A 17,913-nucleotide genomic window follows, 5' to 3' on the forward strand; every position below is an offset into this window, starting at 1 on the left:
TGTACCCAAATGTAAACAGTTGGCCAGTCTGAATTTTCTGCACTGACATAATACTCACTTGATTGGGTCCGGTCTGTGTGCATTCTGCATTTCTATCGCATCCACCGTTGTTCTCCAGACAAGGGTTGATTTCTTTATAAAACGGAAACAGTGTAACAAAAGAAACCAGTGACTTCTAAAAACCCGAGAAGGGTGTATTTAAAGTAAAGCACACTAGGAATGCAGATTTGACAACTGTGAATCAATGAAACTCATTCCCTTAGCTACTTAATACCTGGGTCTAGGTCTTGCAGTTGCCTTGGTGAAGGCTAAACCCCTACCGTCAGCATTTCTACGACTATACCTGGGGAGGTATGGTACAACAATGTCTTAAAGTTTGCAATGGTCTGAAGACTGAGTGCATCAAGCTGCTGAAGATGGGGCTATCCTTGTTAAGAAGAAAATTTTTTTTCATTATTATTTTTTTTTTTTTTTTTAGTAAGATTTGGTGTCAAACCACGCTGCTGTAGTTGCATGGTTTGTCATGTAGCATCAACCACGTGGCACGTAGAGATGACTTTGCCATCAGGGTCTATAGTATCAGGAAACCACACTTCTGGGTCATAATGGGAGAATGATCTCCCATCTCTAGGAAAGCACAAGGAGGGAAGCGACAGGAGCGAGATGTATGAGACATTGAGAACACTTACCGATGCAGACTATTCCGTCTCCAGTGTACCCAGCATTGCAGACGCACACTCTATTGCCAGGCGTTGTTCTCCTGCACTCTGCTTTGGCAGAGCAGCCACCGTTGCTGGTCTCGCAAGCATCAATAGCTGAAGAGTGAGAACAACCCAGATTAAAATGGTGTGCTTGAATGGCTTTTTGCTTTTCAGATTAAGGTGTCTCTATCTCTTAAAGGGATTTACTAACATTTTCTGAATACAGAACCTTTGTGATTTAAGAGACCATAGCCTTCATTAGTGCCAGATATTTAATACATCTTATTGATTACAAGAGGGAAAGCTGAGAGGATGCTTCTAGCCTGGAAGATAAGAATTCATCCAGAACTGACTTTCAGTAACTTCCTATCTTCTGATTCTGCCCATTCCAACCAATCACCGAAAAAGGGACTTTCATGTTCTTCTCTAGATTAAATGGCCATTTGGAGCTTTCCCTTAGCTTGCTTTTTTCTGCACACAGATCAAATGGCCTTCTCTTGTGGCAGGCGTAGGGTGTACTACCACGTGGCCTCCTCCTGTGACAAAAAGTCCTGGGTGTTATTCAGATGGATACTTATGCCATTTCTGCAACTCTGGATGAGTCAGAGGCTGGCAAATTGAGCTTGCTTGGGTTACCCCAAGAGCAGGATGGAGCCTTTTCTGATCTTCAGTGTGAATTAAATCAGCCCAAATATTGCTTTAGTTTTTGCCTCAAATGACCCCAAATTGCTGTTTCACCAGCTGTAACAGCCAGATTGGGGACATTGCTTGTCCTGTAACTGGTTTTGCCTGTGAATCCTGTGTAGGGGAATAAAGGTGAGTGCAGAGCCGCTATGGGTGACCTGTGTCACCCAGCTTTTCCTGCACACGGGGAATTTCCCAGCAGCAGATTAAAATGGTTCATTTGTGCCAGAAGAGAAAATGAAAGCAGCCAGAGTAAGAGTGCTAAAATCTTGGATTAGGACCCTGCCAGCCATTGTAAGTAGACAAAAATGCTTCTGTTCCCAAGAGAATTAGTATTTTAATCAGTTTAAGATTAAGTAAAACAACTGTAAAATTAATTACAGTCACTGTAGCCGGAAGCAGTCTATTTTGTTAAGTCTGGATATCCTAGGCTATTGGAGGGACACCTAGGATAAGCTGCTGGTGGCCCTTTCTGAGGGGGCTCTCAGATCTCTTTGGTCTAAATAAATTGATTTTACCACCCCAGAAATCTGTTCAAGTTCAGAAAGCTGAGGAAATGGTAGGGTTCTACAGCTTCCAATAGCTGGAAGTGCTATTGTACCCTGAATTGGCCTCTCTTCACTGGGCTTTGTTGGGAAAAGGAGTAAGTCATAAGCCAGGTTTCATTACTCTGCAAACAATAGGGCCTGGGTTGTGCACAGCATGTTCCCTTTTCTCTGGTCTCCCTTAGCACAATGCCCCACAGCTTGGAGATTTTGAGCCCTTTGTTTGCTATGAATCCATGCCTGTTAGACTCTTACTGGTTTTTAGCAAACTGGCAGCAATTTTTGCTTTTTAACTGGTGCGTAGGGAAGTGCTCATCTCTCATCAGCTCCACCGTGACCACTGAGTGCTTCAAGAATATGTTGTGTTGTTTTTTTTGTGTGTTTTTTTTTTTTTTTCCCAAAAAGGGAAGAAACAAAGTCTACTTGCCTGTGCAGAACGTCCCGTTGCCCTCGAACCCAGCTGCACACTTGCAATAGGCTGTGCCATTTGATAGGAGAAGGCAGCTGAAGAAGTAAATGGAGGGAGATGACATTTAAAAAAAAAAAGTAAATTAGGTCTTCTGTACAGCCCTTGCTTTTGTGCATTGTTCTGAAGGTAATGTTGCCCAGAAATAACAAGGCATTTAACCATATAGTATGATATAGTTACAGCCATAAAAATGAACCTAGTCAGACCAAGCTTTCCAAATGTATTTTTGATGTATTATTTTAGCTATTAAAAATGCATGCTTTGGCCATCAAGTGTCATATTTTCTCATGCAGAACTCCAGAAGTTGCATGCCTGCTCGCCCAAAAACTCTGCACAAATTTTTGTTTGTGTGCACACGATCTGTTGAGGGATGCAGCGGAGCTGATGTGCCAGGGTGGGAGCCAGGCATCTGAGTCCCCTGGGTTCAAGTTTGTGTTGTGGTGTTTTTTTTTTTTGGTTTTTTTTTTTTTTCTTGAACGGTTTGGCCTTCTATATGCAAGTGTGGGTTTAATGCCCCATGAGCTCTGTATAATACAGGGATTGCTGCCTGGTGTCACCCAGGGACAATGTCACAACACAGCCAGCACAATCTGTCCTTCCCCCACCACTCACGCTGTGCCTGCACCCGTCCTCATACCTACAGGGGTACAGCAGGGGACGAATAAGGCTCAAGAGAACAGTTTGCTTTTCCTGGCAGAAACACAGTCTTGATGCCAACATGTGTGGGATCTCTCTGAGCAAATTTGAATGTGGAGTTTTGCCAAAAAAGTCTGGTAAAATATCAGTGCTCTGAACTGCAGTTCACAAACGCATGGGGGAGAGAGAATGATTTACAACTGGGAAAAAGGGGTTTTGCCCCTCTGGTTTCTCTGCTCCTACAGAAGAGCTGTGGCTGAAAATGAGGAGTCTTTCCAGCCCCCTTTTTCTTGTTCTTTAAATGTCTTGGGTAATGTAAATCTTGCTGTCTGGTCAATGATGTGTGGCAGGTGCAAATCAGTAAATGGCTCAGTGGGGGTGACTTGCTCCTTTGAGAACTGGCTGGTGTCCCAATACTGGTGCTGGACCACCAAGAGGATTTTAATTTTTTTTTTTTAATGCTTTGATAAGAAGATGAAGCTGTTTCTTGTCAAATGCCATGCTCTCTGGTGAAGTCCCTAGTGCTGATGGCATTTCTCAGTTATATGTGTGGTGGTGGATGGGGGAAACAGGAGGGACAGATAAAACCCTCCTCAGAAAACCACCTTTGTGATCAGCCTCGCCCTGCCCTCTTGTTCTCTTTAGTGCTTCAGGCTCCATCTCTGTATACTGCATGGTAGGATGCCTCAAGGGTGTTTCTTTTCCCTCCCCACAAAATCTCGTTTCTCCTTTTAACATGCACATTCTGAATGTTTTGGCCTAATCGTTGAATATGTTACATTAACATCACCCCTTATCTCTGTGGTGGAAAACATGAATGTTATCTATTATGCTGTGAAGTCTTCATAAAGAGCAAAATGGCCTGGACTATGCTTTTTGCTTGCAACAGATCCCCTTTTTCTCCCCCCTCCTCCAGATTAAATGGGTTTCATGCATACTTAGCACTGGTATGGCATGAGGCATTACAGGCGTCGTCTTTGATTTCTGCAAGAGGGGAAAAAAAGAAAAAAAAAAAAAAAAAAAAGAGGAAACAGGGATCAGAACTTTTTGGGTCAACATCCTTCTAGTTTCCCAGTCTTTCTCTCCCACCAGGCAGAGCTAGGGTCTGTTGTGAGTCCTGCACCAGACAACCACTCTCTCAGTCTCTATAGAGACTCCATCTGTACAGATCAGTGGGTACCACTTAAATTCTGTTGTGAGGAAGAGGCATGTAAACATATCACCAGGAAAGAATTTTACCTGTTGTCATTTATCTGTATTTCTGTATTTACTCTAGTGAGTTTTGCACATTATTAGTTTAATTATGTAAGTGTAGGTTTTCCAGAGGAACTGATATTTGCTCAGATGTAGCAACTCTTCAACTATAAAGTTCCTTTAATTACTATTTTTTCCCTAAGCAAATTTAAAACAGATATGTTATTAATGTGCTTATAAATTTAATTATTTTATTCTATTATACATAGAGTTCTGAAAGAGATATTAAATACATTTTAATTATGTCTAACTAAAATATAACTTCATTGGATATAGGAGCTGTATTAAACCAACATGGAATGATTTATTTGCTAATTATTTTTTATTGTATTAGCAAGGACATAATTTAATATAATCCAGTGTTGTATAGCTAAATCAACTTATTGAAGCACTTGAGAGGCTTTTGATCTGAGGATCAAATGTGTTAGGTAGCTCTGTAAAATATATAGTCTTAACAAATGGCAGATTCTTTTGGGAGAGACACAGGGTGATACAGTTAGAGAATTAGCTAAGTAAGGCATTTCAGTCTCACCAGCAGTATCTCAGCTGGATCTCTATTAATATGGCAATTAATTGCCATAGCACACAAGTGTCCCCTGTATTTCTCGCTGCGTGTGGAAAGCTGCTGGTTATCTAGAAGGGCACTGGGAACTGATCACGGGTGAAGTTCTGGCACTTCCTGAAATACTCACTTCTCTCCCTAGAGGGGGAAAAAAAAAAAAAGGAAGAAAAAAAAAAAAAGAAGAGGGGACACTCACGGGTCTCACAAGTCACTCCTCTCCAGCCAACGTCACATTCACAGGAGCCATCCCCGTCAATCCCACTGCTGCATTTGCCGTGGACACAAGCACATGCTGTGGGGTGAGATGGGGGGAAACCACTGTCCCTGGGCAGGGCAGCAGTGTGCCCAGCAAGGCAGCGAGGAGAAGGAAGGGCAGGAGGCATGGCCCAGACGTCTTCTGGTGATGGCGCCTTCTGCTCTAGGCTATTTCAAGAAATGCTTTGGCTTGTGCCTATTGGCTTCTACCCACAGGATAAATCTGAATTCAAAATACGCTTATCTTTCCTCTATTCCCAAATACAGGGACTGAAACTGTATTTTAAGGAGAAAGAACTGGTGAAAAAGCAGTGCTCAAGTGGATTAATTATTCTTCCTGGATGCTGTCTGTAGCATGCCCGGAGTAGGAGGCACCATCTCCAAACAAGGGATAAGTGAGAAAATACTATAATGGGGAAAGAAAAGGGGTCAAGGATGTTTTTAAGACTGGCCTATTATCCTGAAAGGGATATACCTTTCCAGGATCTGGAATGGACATGGTTAGAAGATCTAAGGGGAAGGTTTTGACGTCTGACAAGACTAGTGAAGGTGCCCGTGTGTTTCGGGGATGCTCAGTACCTTGATCACAATTGCGGCCGTATTTGCCTTCGATGCAGCTTTCGCAGGCTGTGCCGACAAACCCCTCTCCGCACTCACAGGTGCCTGTGCCATTGATGCCGTCCAGGCAGACGCCGTTTCCGAAGCAGGCGTTCCCTGCTTTCCCTGGGCAGGGCTGGCACTGCTGCCCGAAGAAACCCGCGCAGCACTCCTTTGTCTGGAAACCCAGAAAGGCCATGCTGAGGGTCGGGGTCAGGGTAGCAAACATGGCAGCATGCTTGTGGCCGCTGGGTATCCTCTCTTGGGACTGCTGCTGGGTGGAGGTGACCCATAAATCTGGATTTTTAGCAGCGTTTCTCCTCCGCTGGTCTCTGGCCATGCTCCTTGCTGTGCCAGGGCTCAGGCTTCCACCATGATTCCTTGGTGGGACCCAGGTGCCCTCCAGGGAAAGGTGGATGGGAGTGCTAGGGACAAGCATGGGGTTACCCTTCCCAAACCTGTTCTCCCTCTACACGACGCCGGCTCCCAGCCCTTCCTATGCGGCAGCCATCAGCAGCCTTTAACCTTCCAATCTCTGCTGCATCCAGAATAAAAGCCCTATAATATGTTGTCAGGGACTGCCTTGAGGTGTGTTTAGCAGGGACTACGAGGAGGGTGAGGTTCAGGGATGAGGGTTCATGGCTTTTACTGCGATGAAACCAGTATACTCACAATGACAGTTTTTGCACACTTTGGCTGGCACCCGATCTGGATGGTGTACATTCGCATGTTGTTTTCCGAGAGGACGCAGTATTTCTTCTCCCCTGCCTGAACACAAATTGGAGAAATGGCTCCGCTTGTGAGTAATATTGATCAGCTATTTTCAAATGTTGTTAAAAAATGGGATATTAACTTTATGTATGCTGTGCACTGACTCACATATTCACAATGAAAATGAAGGAAACACTTTTAAAAATAAAAATGCTAAATGATTTTTTCTAGCGAACATATGATCAATTTAACTCAGTGCCCTGTGGCATTTTAAAGATGTCTAATACTGCCTTTGCTCAGAAATGATCGGGTTTTTTTTCTGAAGTTTGACAAACTTTTTTTTTTTTTTTTCTGACACATTTCCTATTCTTAATTTTTCTTGGAAAACTGAGAGCCAAAGTTCTGCAAAAACAGCTGCTGAAACATTATCTTCTGGGTCTGGATGCAGTTGGGAAAGATTGCTTGCCAAAGACGACCTGCTGGTCTTATTGTACACTTGTTAAGAGGTTGAGATAAGCAGCCAGCTGCTGATTGTCAAGGAAATGTTAATGTTTTTGAGTTTTGCCCATGAGCACTTCGGTTTGGCTTTGACAGCCGATTACTTTAATGGGATGGATGAGATTTGATCTGTTTTGAAATCCTATTACTGGCATAATTAATTAAAAATATAAAAAATATAGAGGAAAATATGCTAATATAATCCCAACAGAGGGTCTTTCCCAGAGAAATTTAGATGCTAAGAAACTCTAGGTCCTATTGTGGTTGACAGGGACCTGCTAAATATCTGCAGTTCTTGCGCGTTGGACCTGGGCATCCAAAGTCACTATAGTCTCCAAGTCTCCTCGTGACCATAACTCACAGCACATCTCTGGGGACAGGTTGAGTTTGCACTTCTGTACATCTCTGATTTAAAGGGCTAAAAGCTGCTTCTGTAATTCCTCCTGTAGCAGGCATACTCCAGACCATGCTCAGCTCCCTCAGTCTTGCATGGTAGCAGTAACCTTTGCAGTCAGAGGAGGCTTCAGTTGTCCCAACGCATACTAGAAACTGGTCTTTCACAATAAAACTATCTTTAAGCTGCTCTTGATTCTGCTGCTCAGCTTCCAGGGTGGGTTGAGGCTGTTGACTGTAAGTAATGTATGTAGCAGGCTGAAGTAACTACGATGACTTTTATTGAAATGGAGGCAATTATATTAAAACCAGAATTGAATATTTCTGTGCTTAGTTCTGATTAAAAAAAAAAATAATGATAGCATTAGTGATAAATTACTTACTATTTCTTTTGTTCCTGGGGGACAACTTGATGGCTGTGAACAAATTCTGCACTTTTCCTTAAGCAACAAAAATGGGAAGTGGTTAACAGAGTGTGTAACGCTGCAGACAGGTTATTTAATAGAAAAACGTATAAATTTTGTCTATATTTCTAAACCTAACCCACAGGGTGAGTCAGGGTGCGTAGTCAGGTAACTCCTTTGGTGAAGGCAGTGAGGGTAGCTGGACTGCTCAGCAAGGAAGACCATCCATACCAGTGGGTTTGCAGGGCTACACCATGGGAAGCCTTCTCTGAAGGAGAAGGTAAGGTTTTCTGGATATTTCACTTTACTCTTCTAAAGCAATGCTTCCCAAAGTCTTCCCCATCAAAAGCACAATAAGAGGAAAACCCTGTGCTTGGATGTAGTTTGTCTGTGGCACAACAGCAATAGCAGCCTGGAAATGGAAAACTCATACAGTGTATATGTCCTATGCTCTATGTGCGTGTGAATCATGTTCTTAGTTTTAGTAAGGCTTAAATGAATGTTGAAGTGTGGTGCTCCATTTGAGCATAGCCAGGAAAATAATTTTCCATTGGAAAACAAAGGACTATGTGCGAAGCCTGCTCAGTACCTGAGAGAGCAAAGTTAGGGGAAAGCCTTGACTGAAATACATTCAAGTATGGGACTGTATCCCAAGGAATAGAATTAAGCTGCAAAAGTTCATGCCTGTTAAATTTGCTTTAACTGAAGCACAAGTCTCGCTCTGTTTTCCTTGTCTAGTTTGTTGCGTGCCCCATAAAAAAGGGAGGTGTGCTGCGGTTTGTTGTCCTATTTGACTCACTCGGGAGAAAAGACAAAAGAAACCTTTCTCTGCCAGATTGAGGAAACTACATCCTAGTCTTTAAAGGAATAAACCCATTTGTGTTTCATACGTAAAAGGAACAAGAGATGGAGCATGTCTTACTCAGAGGGCAGGAGGAATTCGTGTGTATGGGTAGTGGTAATCTACACTGGGAATGAAAATAAAACATTTTCCTTACTAAAAATATCTTCCAGGTTTTCTTTTCACTTGTATAAACAAGTGGCCTGGCTAAGAAGATGTATTAGAATAGTGCATTACTATTATTTTCTGAAAATTAAAGTTCAGAAATTGGTTATTCCTGTACTACTCTAATTACATTTTATCTAGGCCGTCAGTACACTGATTGCAGGATCAAAGCAGTCTTAATGGATGCTAAAACTCTGGTAGGAATATTCTTTGAGGAAAATCCATGCGTTCCTTACTGGGAAATACACTGTCAGGTATCCTATACATTTTAGATGTGTTTGGCTACAGATCTCTTAAACGTCTATATGCACAGAACCACTTACAGTGATCACGGTATCATTGATATCACATCTGTTCTTCTGGATTTCCAGGACTTTTCCCAAACCGTGAATGATTCCTTTGTCTGTCGCAACATTTGTATAGCTTATAGGTGCATCGTTGATGAACAGCTGCAAAATAAATGCAATCAGCTAGAAAATAGCAGAGCAGTTTGGTAGCTATATGGTAACTAGAGCAGTAGCAGGTGAAAGAAGGAGCAATGCACAAGTCTCACTTCAGAAAACCCAACAAACATAGTGAACTTCGAGCATGTATTCACATCCCAGTTGCTGCATTTAAGAGCTTCACTGGACTTGAGGGCATGAGGTGGCTTGCAGCCTGTTGAAGTTTCTTAGCAACAGGATTTGGCGGAGCAGCTTTTTCCACTGTGGGGTGTAAAGGTAAAGCGTTTGAAGAAGGAGCCGAAAGCAAGCCAGGAGCTGGGTTTGCTGTCTGTGGGGGATGAGGGGCTTCAGGGAAGACCTCCCAGCAGCTGCTCCTTCGAGGAGGACTTTCATCATCTCACTGTTATCCCATGCTCCCATCGTGCCCTCACCAGCAACAGCCCCACGAGCGGATGTTTCTTCCAAGGCTGTGCTGTGGGCAGAGGAAACAGCAGGGCTGAAACTGCTTTGGTGAGAGGCTTTCTGTCCTCCTTTGCCTATGCCCAGAGGGAGCTCTGGGACAGAGAAGAAGGAGGACCAAGTTCCCTTCCCGACTGTGCCACAGAACTGGGTGTGTCGCCTAATCTCGCTGTGCCTGATTGTCCCATGAGTGGTGTTGAAAGGCAACTCATACTTGTTGCAAAGTGCTTTGAGCTCTTAGGGTTGAAAGTAGAGTAAATCCACAGAAAATATAATTAATATTTTATAATTGAAGGCAGGTTTCTAATAGCTCTTGGAAGTTGGATTAATGACTGTTTTGCGATGCAGGCTTGCAGCTGGTAGAGATGCACGTCCACCACAGTAGCTTCTAAAATGCAATGCTAAATGGGAACAGCATAACTGAAATCTAATTCTGTCAAAGATCCCTTCAAGGGTGACTTTGAATTAAGCAGGTCTGAGAGACACATTGCATTTGAGTGACGTCTTTTGTGCTATTAAGTCCCAGAAGCTAATGTGGGGTGCGCACTTCTTTTTGACTGCGTGTTAGTTTAAAGTTGAAGCTGGATTTCTAAAAAGCAGGAAACGTGAGGGTGACAGAGCACTGGACCAGGCTGCCCAGGGAGGCTGTGGAGTCTCCTCTGGAGACATTCAAAACTTGCCTGGACGCCTTCCTGTGCAACCTCATCTAGGTGTTCCTGCTCCGACAGGGGATTGGACTAGATGATCTTTTGAGGTCCCTTCCAATCCCTAGCATACTGTGATACTGTGATGTTTCTCTGAGCAAGTGCAGACAGCAGTACCTGGCCATTGTGGAGGAAGAACCCAACCTGGTAGGAGAACCCTAGCATGGTCTCCCTGTGCATGCCGTTGTGCAGGTTGTTCTTCAGGAGCTTCTCATCCAGCACAATGTGATAGCGGATTTGGCCTTCATCCTGCAAACACAATGAAATCCAGAGTTACGTAACAAAGCATGGAAAGTGTTGTGGTTTTTTTTTTTTTTTGGGGGGGGGGGGGGGGGGGGGGGTAGCTTTTCCCATAAGGGATAAGCCAAATATAGACTGCTTGAATTTAAGCAGAAATTTCTCCAGCTGGCAGGTTATTTCATATTTCTTACTGTGAAAAGTCTACATTCCTGTCATAATGAAACTTCTATTGAGCATGGGGAATGGAAAGCTATTGAATGGTGGAACCAAGGTTTGCTTGTACCCGGTATTGTCTCTTTCTGTGCATAAGACTGGCTGACAGATTCAGGGAAAAGTGAGTCAAATTATTTTTTTTCTTTTAGAACTCTGAATTTCATGGGTTCATTTGACATCAAAATTTGCATATTCATAAATGCTTTTATAATCTTCCTGGTACCTGTTCCTTCTTCCTTTGGGAATCCCTGAATAATCTATAGATGAACGTTTACAGCCATTTATAGGTTGGTGGTTTTTTTTTCTAAATCTTTAAGGTCATCTTCAGTCGGTAAAGTGCTAGACCCACACCTGTTAATTGGAAAGTTTTCTGTGTGATACTGCTAGAGTGTATTCATTTTTCATTGATGTGCTAAAATTATTCTCTGTACATCAAAATTTTGTGAGGGCTTCCAAGGCTGCTGTGTCTTGACTCCCAAAGCCCTCCCTGACTTGGAGGAGGAATCAGAAGGGGGATGTGTTTGAGAGACTTGGGGATGTGTTTGAGAGACTTGGGGATGTGTTTGAGAGACTTGGGGATGTGTTTGAGAGACTTGGGGATGTGTTTGAGAGACTTGGGGATGTGTTTGAGAGACTTGGGGATGTGTTTGAGAGACTTGGGGATGTGTTTGAGAGACTTGGGGATGTGAGAGAAGCTGGGTTATTTGGAGGGTTTAGGTGCTGCATAGCCAACAGATATAGTGCTGCTGCAGCTGTATGTCTTTGCAACCATAGGTGCTTGTGAGAAATCCCGTTGCCTGCTGTCCCCTTGTTCTGAACATTTATACTGTTTCTCACTCTTCAGATCCTTCAAAATTATGTGAAAGCATGAAACGACCCCGGGGTTGCAAGACTTGTGATGTTGCCTGGCTTTGCCCACAGGGTGAAGTAGTGGTCTTTACATCTCACAGGGTGGGACTCATTCTGCTTCGTTTTCCACAGATTTGACAAATATTTGTAGGCAAGAAGGTGGGAATTAAGATAGAGCTAATCCACTAAGGCATAGGCCTCCATCAATGCCCAACCCTATTTAATCCTCCTTGGGTAATTTGGAGGAAAAGTTAACTCTTGTGCATCTACATTTCTGTCTTTAATCACCAGCAGAGTGAGAACAAAACGTTGATTCCAGCAAGGCCAAGAAATGGGGGTCTCTTCCCTGTGCTGGGCTCTTCCTGCTGTGGCAGAGTTCTCCCAAAGCGTTTCATGAAGAGGATAAGGCTTAGACAGGCTTAACCTTATGATTGTTTTCTGATTTTCTTTGTCAGATTGCCACACCAGGCAAGGCTGGGAGGATGGAAGAAAAGCAGAAGAGACATTGGTATGTAAAGGAAATTAAAAAAATTTCTGTGTGTGTGTAATCTGAATCTGAGGGGATTGATGTCCTACGTGTCTCTCAAAGTCTGTTATAAATGCCTCTCGCAGTGATGTGGAAATGATGATGTTGTGTCACAAAACAACTAAAATAGTGTTCAAAAGTCATTTGAGCAGATGTAGCTTGATCACGCGTGAATTCTTCCGGTGAGGCAGCAAGCGGGATTTTTGCCGTGGGTCTGCCGGTTGGTGGTAAATGTTTTGGGATGAGTCATGTGAATCCTGTGCTCCTCAGCTTCCTGGCTGTAAATGGAGATCATGGAAGTAGGGACAGAGTGTAGCAGGGTAAATATTTATGGAAGAGGCAGGGAAGTATTAATGTCATTGAGCAAGTCACAGGTGAAGCTGTGGCTCTCCATACACGCGTGTGACAAAATTGTTTCAAACTGGAGCAAATGTGAAGAAAGGCTCTGGGATGACGGAGGAAATTGGTAGCTTATCTTGGGAGCAGACTGACAGGATTGAGAAGGCTCTTTGGCCTTGTAAATACGTCAGGGCACAAATACCAGAGAGAGAAAGTTGTTTCAGCTGAAGCATGTTACTGGCGTAAGAATAAAGGGATATAAACTGGCCAGAGGTGTGCCGTCAAAATAATATAAACCAGCTCTGGGCATGAGGACTGCGGTCAGCAGGGTGGGTGGGATGGACATGTTGGTGCTGGTGGGAGGAGCTGGTGCCCAAGTCAGGCGCGAGCCTGGCGTGGGGCTCCTGGGGGTGGGCAGAAGCAACACGGTTTGTCCGATGAAATTTTTTTTTTTTTTTTTTTTTCTAACCAGGAAAATTTCAGAAATTTTTCTGAGCCCTGGGATTGGCCAATGGTGCTTTTAAATCGGGATTAGAAATGGTCGGCAGAAATTGGCCGGGCAATAGCGTTCCTGCAGGACTGACAGGGCAAGCATCTAGGTAGTTTTAAGAAAGAGTTGGAATATTTTGTGGCATTATTAATGATGGGGTTGCCAGTGACGACAGGGTACTGGACTTTTTCACCTAGCAAACTCATTTCAGTGTTATTCCTGGTCATTCCTACACTGATCTTCTTTGGAAAAAAAAAAAAATCTACTGAAGAAATGTCTTGGATATTAACAGCATGGTTTTAATCTAGAGAAGAACAAAACCTAGAACAAATAGATTCTTCCAGCAACCCAGGAAAATATAGGTGGATCCATCCATCCTCACCTCCTCTGGTGTTAAAAACAAAACAAAACTTACTGGATTTCTGAAGAACAAATCCCTCTTCCTATTTCTGAATCCTTTCAATCCTTCCACTTGAAACTGAGATGAGATACCGAGCTGTTAAGACAAGTCTTGTGAGTAATACGTACCAGAGTAGCAGGCTTCTTATCCCTGAGGTAATTTTCTATGGCATCATTATTTGGGGCAAAGACTGTGTATGTGTTTGCAGCTTCTATTTCATTTGCCAGGCCATATTGCTGTTGTGAAACACAAAAAACACATCAGAGTGACCACTGATAGTCTGATACCAGTCCAAACTCAAACAAAGCAGAGAACCACTTCTATTCTGGAAAGGATGTGAAAGCTTACAATAATGTAGCCCCTGAAAATGGAGTAATCGGGCATTTGCTCCAGGCGGGCCAGCAGCCTCGGCATGACGGTGCTGCGGAGGGGGGTCAGAACCTGAAAAGGGAGCAGATATCCCACATCAGCACTTGTGCACATGCTGTGGTTGCAGCTGCAAGGATCAGGTGCAGGTCAAAATGCTGTGCTGTGCAAATACTTTTTTTCCAAGAGTTGTTAATTATTTTCCACTGCTTGTGGTGCAGAGGAAGAAATCCTCCCTATGTGGCCATATACCTTATCGATGACATGTATGATCCCGTTTGTGGATGCAATGTCGCCAGCCACGATGTGAGCACCCTCAAGGGTGAGGTTCTGAAAGAGGGAGAGGAGAAAGAGTTTGGTTTTGCATCGCGGTGATGACATTTTCCCAGCCGTTGATGCTGTGGATTTCCACACCTTCCCCAACGCTTGCCTGGGGTTCCACCACAGCTCCGCTCATGCACGGACCAGCAAAGCCCTGGGGTTTCTTGCACTGGGGTAGTTACTCGGGGTAGGTGTGCTCACCCCCACCCCATGGCAGAATGAGCTACTGTGACAATTCATGCGCTTCCATGTCTGTGAACCTTTGCAGAACCCCATTCATGGTTTTTTTTTCTGTTGGAGCATGGAGGCGGGGGGAACTTTTCCTTCTCTTTATGGGGATGAACTGCTTAAATGTGCCATATGTATTTTCAGAAAATCCTCCTCGGAACATGGAGTACTAAATAGAAAAGCTGAGGGGGAAGCGCTGTCGGTTGTAGTTATTTAACATTAAGAATACCTTTGGGTAGTTTGGGACTATCAAGTTGCACATGCGGACATGTGCATGGTATCACTGCTTCCTCCTAACTTCCCAGTTCCCTAAAATAAGTTATTGGGTATCCTTGATGCTCTTTGTCTTAAATTAGTTCACACAGGCTGCTCCAGGCAGGGACTGCACTTCCGCTTGGCTACGAGACAGTCCAGTGTTTGCAGTAGCTACTGGGACATTAGGAATAAACAATACTGAGGACGAATTTCGGGTAGGTAAAGTGGTGGAGAAAAACAAGTTAATGTTTCTCCCAGAAGGCCCAATATAATTGATCTATTCCTTTAATTTCATGACCCTTTTTTTAAATACGGGTACGTAATGTCTGTGTGGTTTTGTAATACAAGAAGGTTGGTAGCAGTGATGGTCAGGGTTTGGTGTGTAATACCACAGCAGTTTGCAGGTCATCTCACCCCATTTTCTTTAGACAAGTGTAGGAAGTTGCTCTGTAGAGATGTTGGCAGCACGTCAGAGGACGATAAATTCTGGAAATCAGCAAAGCTGTAAGCTCCTGTCAATACATGATACCTAAAGGAAATTAACTGGATTTGAAAGTTTTGTTTTTTTCTCATTTTTTTCAGATATATATGCTTAGTGTGTTTAAAATTATGTTTTAAAGCAGGATTTGTTTGTACAATGCCTAGTTCAGCTGTGTTCTCATCTTAGCTTGGCCTTTAAACATTTCTGACATAATGCAAATAACATCTTTATTTTCAGTGGAGTTGCTACAGAGATTCATACCACTGTAACTAGAAGGGGAATCCTCTGTCCCTCCCTTAAAAACTTAAGAGCTGTATTGCATTAGAGGCTTCAAACCAAAGTCTTGTTTGGAATGGAAAGCAATTCATTACCCATCCCCTATACCCAAAACCTTTAACATACTTCAGTAGAGTTGGGATGTTACTCTTTGACATCCAAAAAGCTTTCTCATCTTCATCCATGTTTTCAATTGCTTGAAGAGAAGGCACGAGGACAGTTAGGTTTGAGGTGGTGGACAATACCGAGTTTATCTCAGCCTCCTGCATGGAAGTAAAGAGCGTAAAATAATTCATCCTGAGGACGGTCTATAAATAGCAGCTGGTGACTTTTTAGCGAGGTGGAGTATGTGACGTGCTTTGTGACCAGCCTGGAGAGGAAAAACTATTATACTGAGCAATGACTTGAACAAAAGTTCTTAGAGCTGTACAAAAATGGTAAATGAGTGTCTATTTTTTACGGAATAGATTGCCAGCATTTAAAGGGCAGAAGCAATGTTTAGGTCACGATTGTTTTTTGTTGTGAAACACATAAGCTGCCTCCCACAAAAACTAGTCTGTCTCATGGATTCTATTTTATGCACTTGAATGTTAAAAAAAATAATAAAAATAATGGTGATAAATACTGCTGGTTACTGATAACTTCAAGTAACCTGCTCTTATAGAGCACTCCATGCTATTTAATAGATAGAAGGGTTATGAACCATGAAATAAGAAACCCACGTGACACAATGTTCCCATTTGGAATAAGACTAGTTAACATGGCTGGGATTTTTCAAGATGTCCAAAGGATAGCTATGCCCACTAGGACTGCAGTTGGGCTTGCTGCTGACAGCTCTAGTTTTAGATAGGGGATGTGGGCTCTGTAGTATGCATGAATTGATTCATCTTCTATATATCTGTGTCTGCCTTAAGGATGGAGAGAGCCTCCACTGGAGAGGAATTTTCCAGTTGTGTGGATTTTTTTGTAGGGTAGAAAAAGGAGAGCTAAAGATTTGAGTGTGATCTTGCTGAAGATGTAGTTCTCCAAACTTTTCACAGGCTCCAACTTGCCATTTTTCATACTGCGAAATCTGAAGGAAAAATATGAGCTTAGGTTGTACTTTTTTGGAGCTGGTGGCTTGTTTTGCATAGTCCTTCAATACCCATACTGGGTTTTAAGTCAAGAAATGAATAGGCTTCCTTAAATAGCTGGGAATTTTGTCTCTCTTAAGATCATCTTTCTTTCTAGCCATCATCACTGTCACCTTCCAAATATTTAAATATAGAAATAGCAACAGACATCCCTTTCTCATCCTTCCTGACCAGCAAGAAAAATATTTGGTAATGAAAAGTGGTAAACATCACATTCCTGCTCAAGTATGAAGTTAAAAACCCCACAGATGGACATACCTCCCTATTTTGCTCATGTTTGTAGCTACCATTATTTAATTTAAGGGATACCATTTATCTGAAGTGTAGCAGAAATTTCCACATCCCTGTTTCAATAGATTGTGCAGAATCTGCTCCCTGATTTCTCCTTCACCCCCCTTCATTATCTAAAGAGCACATTAGCAGGTGAACAGCCTTTCCTATTGTGCTCATTTCTTTAACTTCATCTGTTTCTCTTTACTGTGTCCAGGCTGCAGCCTGAGCCCAGGGCCAGGCAGATAACTCATTTAAATTAGCCACACTGGCCTCTCTTTTAAGCAGCTCCCTGGGGTCCCTGTTGCAATTGTGTGATTTAATGATCCCCGAGCCATCTTAACTTTGAAAAGCATGAAAGCAGCCAATATTCTGTGACTTGTGCCTCTGATGCTATTCATTAACATATCCCTGTTCCCTTCTGTTTGCCACTTCTTGTATTTAGGTTTTAAGATCTTTGTGGGAGAAACTGGTTTTGATCTTTATTCACACAGTGCCAACTCCAGTGGGGTAGGACCTCTAATGTTACTGCTGCCCTACTAATAGATGATGGCATGTAAAAATAAAAAGTAGACAGTGACAATCAATCAATGCAGAACTTTTTTTTTTTTTTTTTTCATCTAAATGTGTGTTTCTTCCCTAACCTGAAGACAAACAAGTTAATCTCTTCCTTCATTTCCTGCACCTCAGTCAAGCCCACACAGACTGACTTTCTTTTCCTCCTCGCCTGCTGCGGCAGCAGCACACTGACCAGCCTTACAGTTGTGTTTTCCTGACACAGGGCCCGGTGAAAACAGGGGAGGGTAAGGCATTGCCTTCCCTCTCCACTTACTTGTAGTTTTATTGCACGAGGGAAGTTGGAAGGAGCCATTTGGGTGCATATTCAGGCTCTGCTTGTACCCTGCTGCTGGTCATCTGGACTGCTGTGTATTTATGCACAAAGTGAGTCATGGCTTATGTAGCCCCATGCCTCAGAGAAGAGGCTTCTAACTTGCTCTTCTGTTTGTGGAGCTTCCTCACTTGCCTGAATTTGGGATCAGGATTTGGTTTTCAGGCAGAAATAGGGAACTAGATGATTAGCCTCTCGGTGACTGGTGGGAGAGGCACTCCGGTGCCTCTCCAGAGCTTGGGTCTCTGCTGTATGATGGAAATACTGCTGTGAGGTTTCCATTTCTAAAGGTTAAAAGGCTCATGTATTTCTGCAA

At 43.1% G+C, this 17,913-nt stretch overlaps 1 protein-coding gene and 1 long non-coding RNA gene across 2 annotated transcripts in view; one reads left to right on the forward strand and one right to left on the reverse strand.

The window, feature by feature from the left end:
- Positions 1-17,913, reverse strand: part of STAB2 (stabilin 2) — a gene marked incomplete at its 5' end in the record, with an annotated part of 87,730 nt that overhangs the window by 27,353 nt on the left and 42,464 nt on the right. The window contains 15 exons of the mRNA XM_082495796.1: positions 59-132; positions 690-815; positions 2,358-2,434; positions 3,974-4,019; positions 5,048-5,143; positions 5,686-5,881; positions 6,376-6,471; positions 7,689-7,745; positions 9,039-9,164; positions 10,439-10,570; positions 13,507-13,614; positions 13,727-13,819; positions 13,997-14,074; positions 14,963-15,077; positions 15,432-15,568. Coding sequence (XP_082351922.1) covers positions 59-132; positions 690-815; positions 2,358-2,434; positions 3,974-4,019; positions 5,048-5,143; positions 5,686-5,881; positions 6,376-6,471; positions 7,689-7,745; positions 9,039-9,164; positions 10,439-10,570; positions 13,507-13,614; positions 13,727-13,819; positions 13,997-14,074; positions 14,963-15,077; positions 15,432-15,568 — 1,557 coding nt within the window. The remainder of the gene's footprint in view (positions 1-58; positions 133-689; positions 816-2,357; positions 2,435-3,973; positions 4,020-5,047; positions 5,144-5,685; positions 5,882-6,375; positions 6,472-7,688; positions 7,746-9,038; positions 9,165-10,438; positions 10,571-13,506; positions 13,615-13,726; positions 13,820-13,996; positions 14,075-14,962; positions 15,078-15,431; positions 15,569-17,913) is intronic.
- LOC309681840 overlaps positions 12,108-17,913 on the forward strand; it is a 134,266-nt gene continuing 128,460 nt past the window's right edge. The window contains exon 1 of the long non-coding RNA XR_014270074.1: positions 12,108-12,131. This is a non-coding gene — a long non-coding RNA (uncharacterized lncRNA). The remainder of the gene's footprint in view (positions 12,132-17,913) is intronic.

This window comes from Vanellus vanellus (genome assembly GCF_965231255.1).
Source record: "Vanellus vanellus genome assembly, chromosome: 1".
NCBI lineage: Eukaryota > Metazoa > Chordata > Aves > Charadriiformes > Charadriidae > Vanellus > Vanellus vanellus.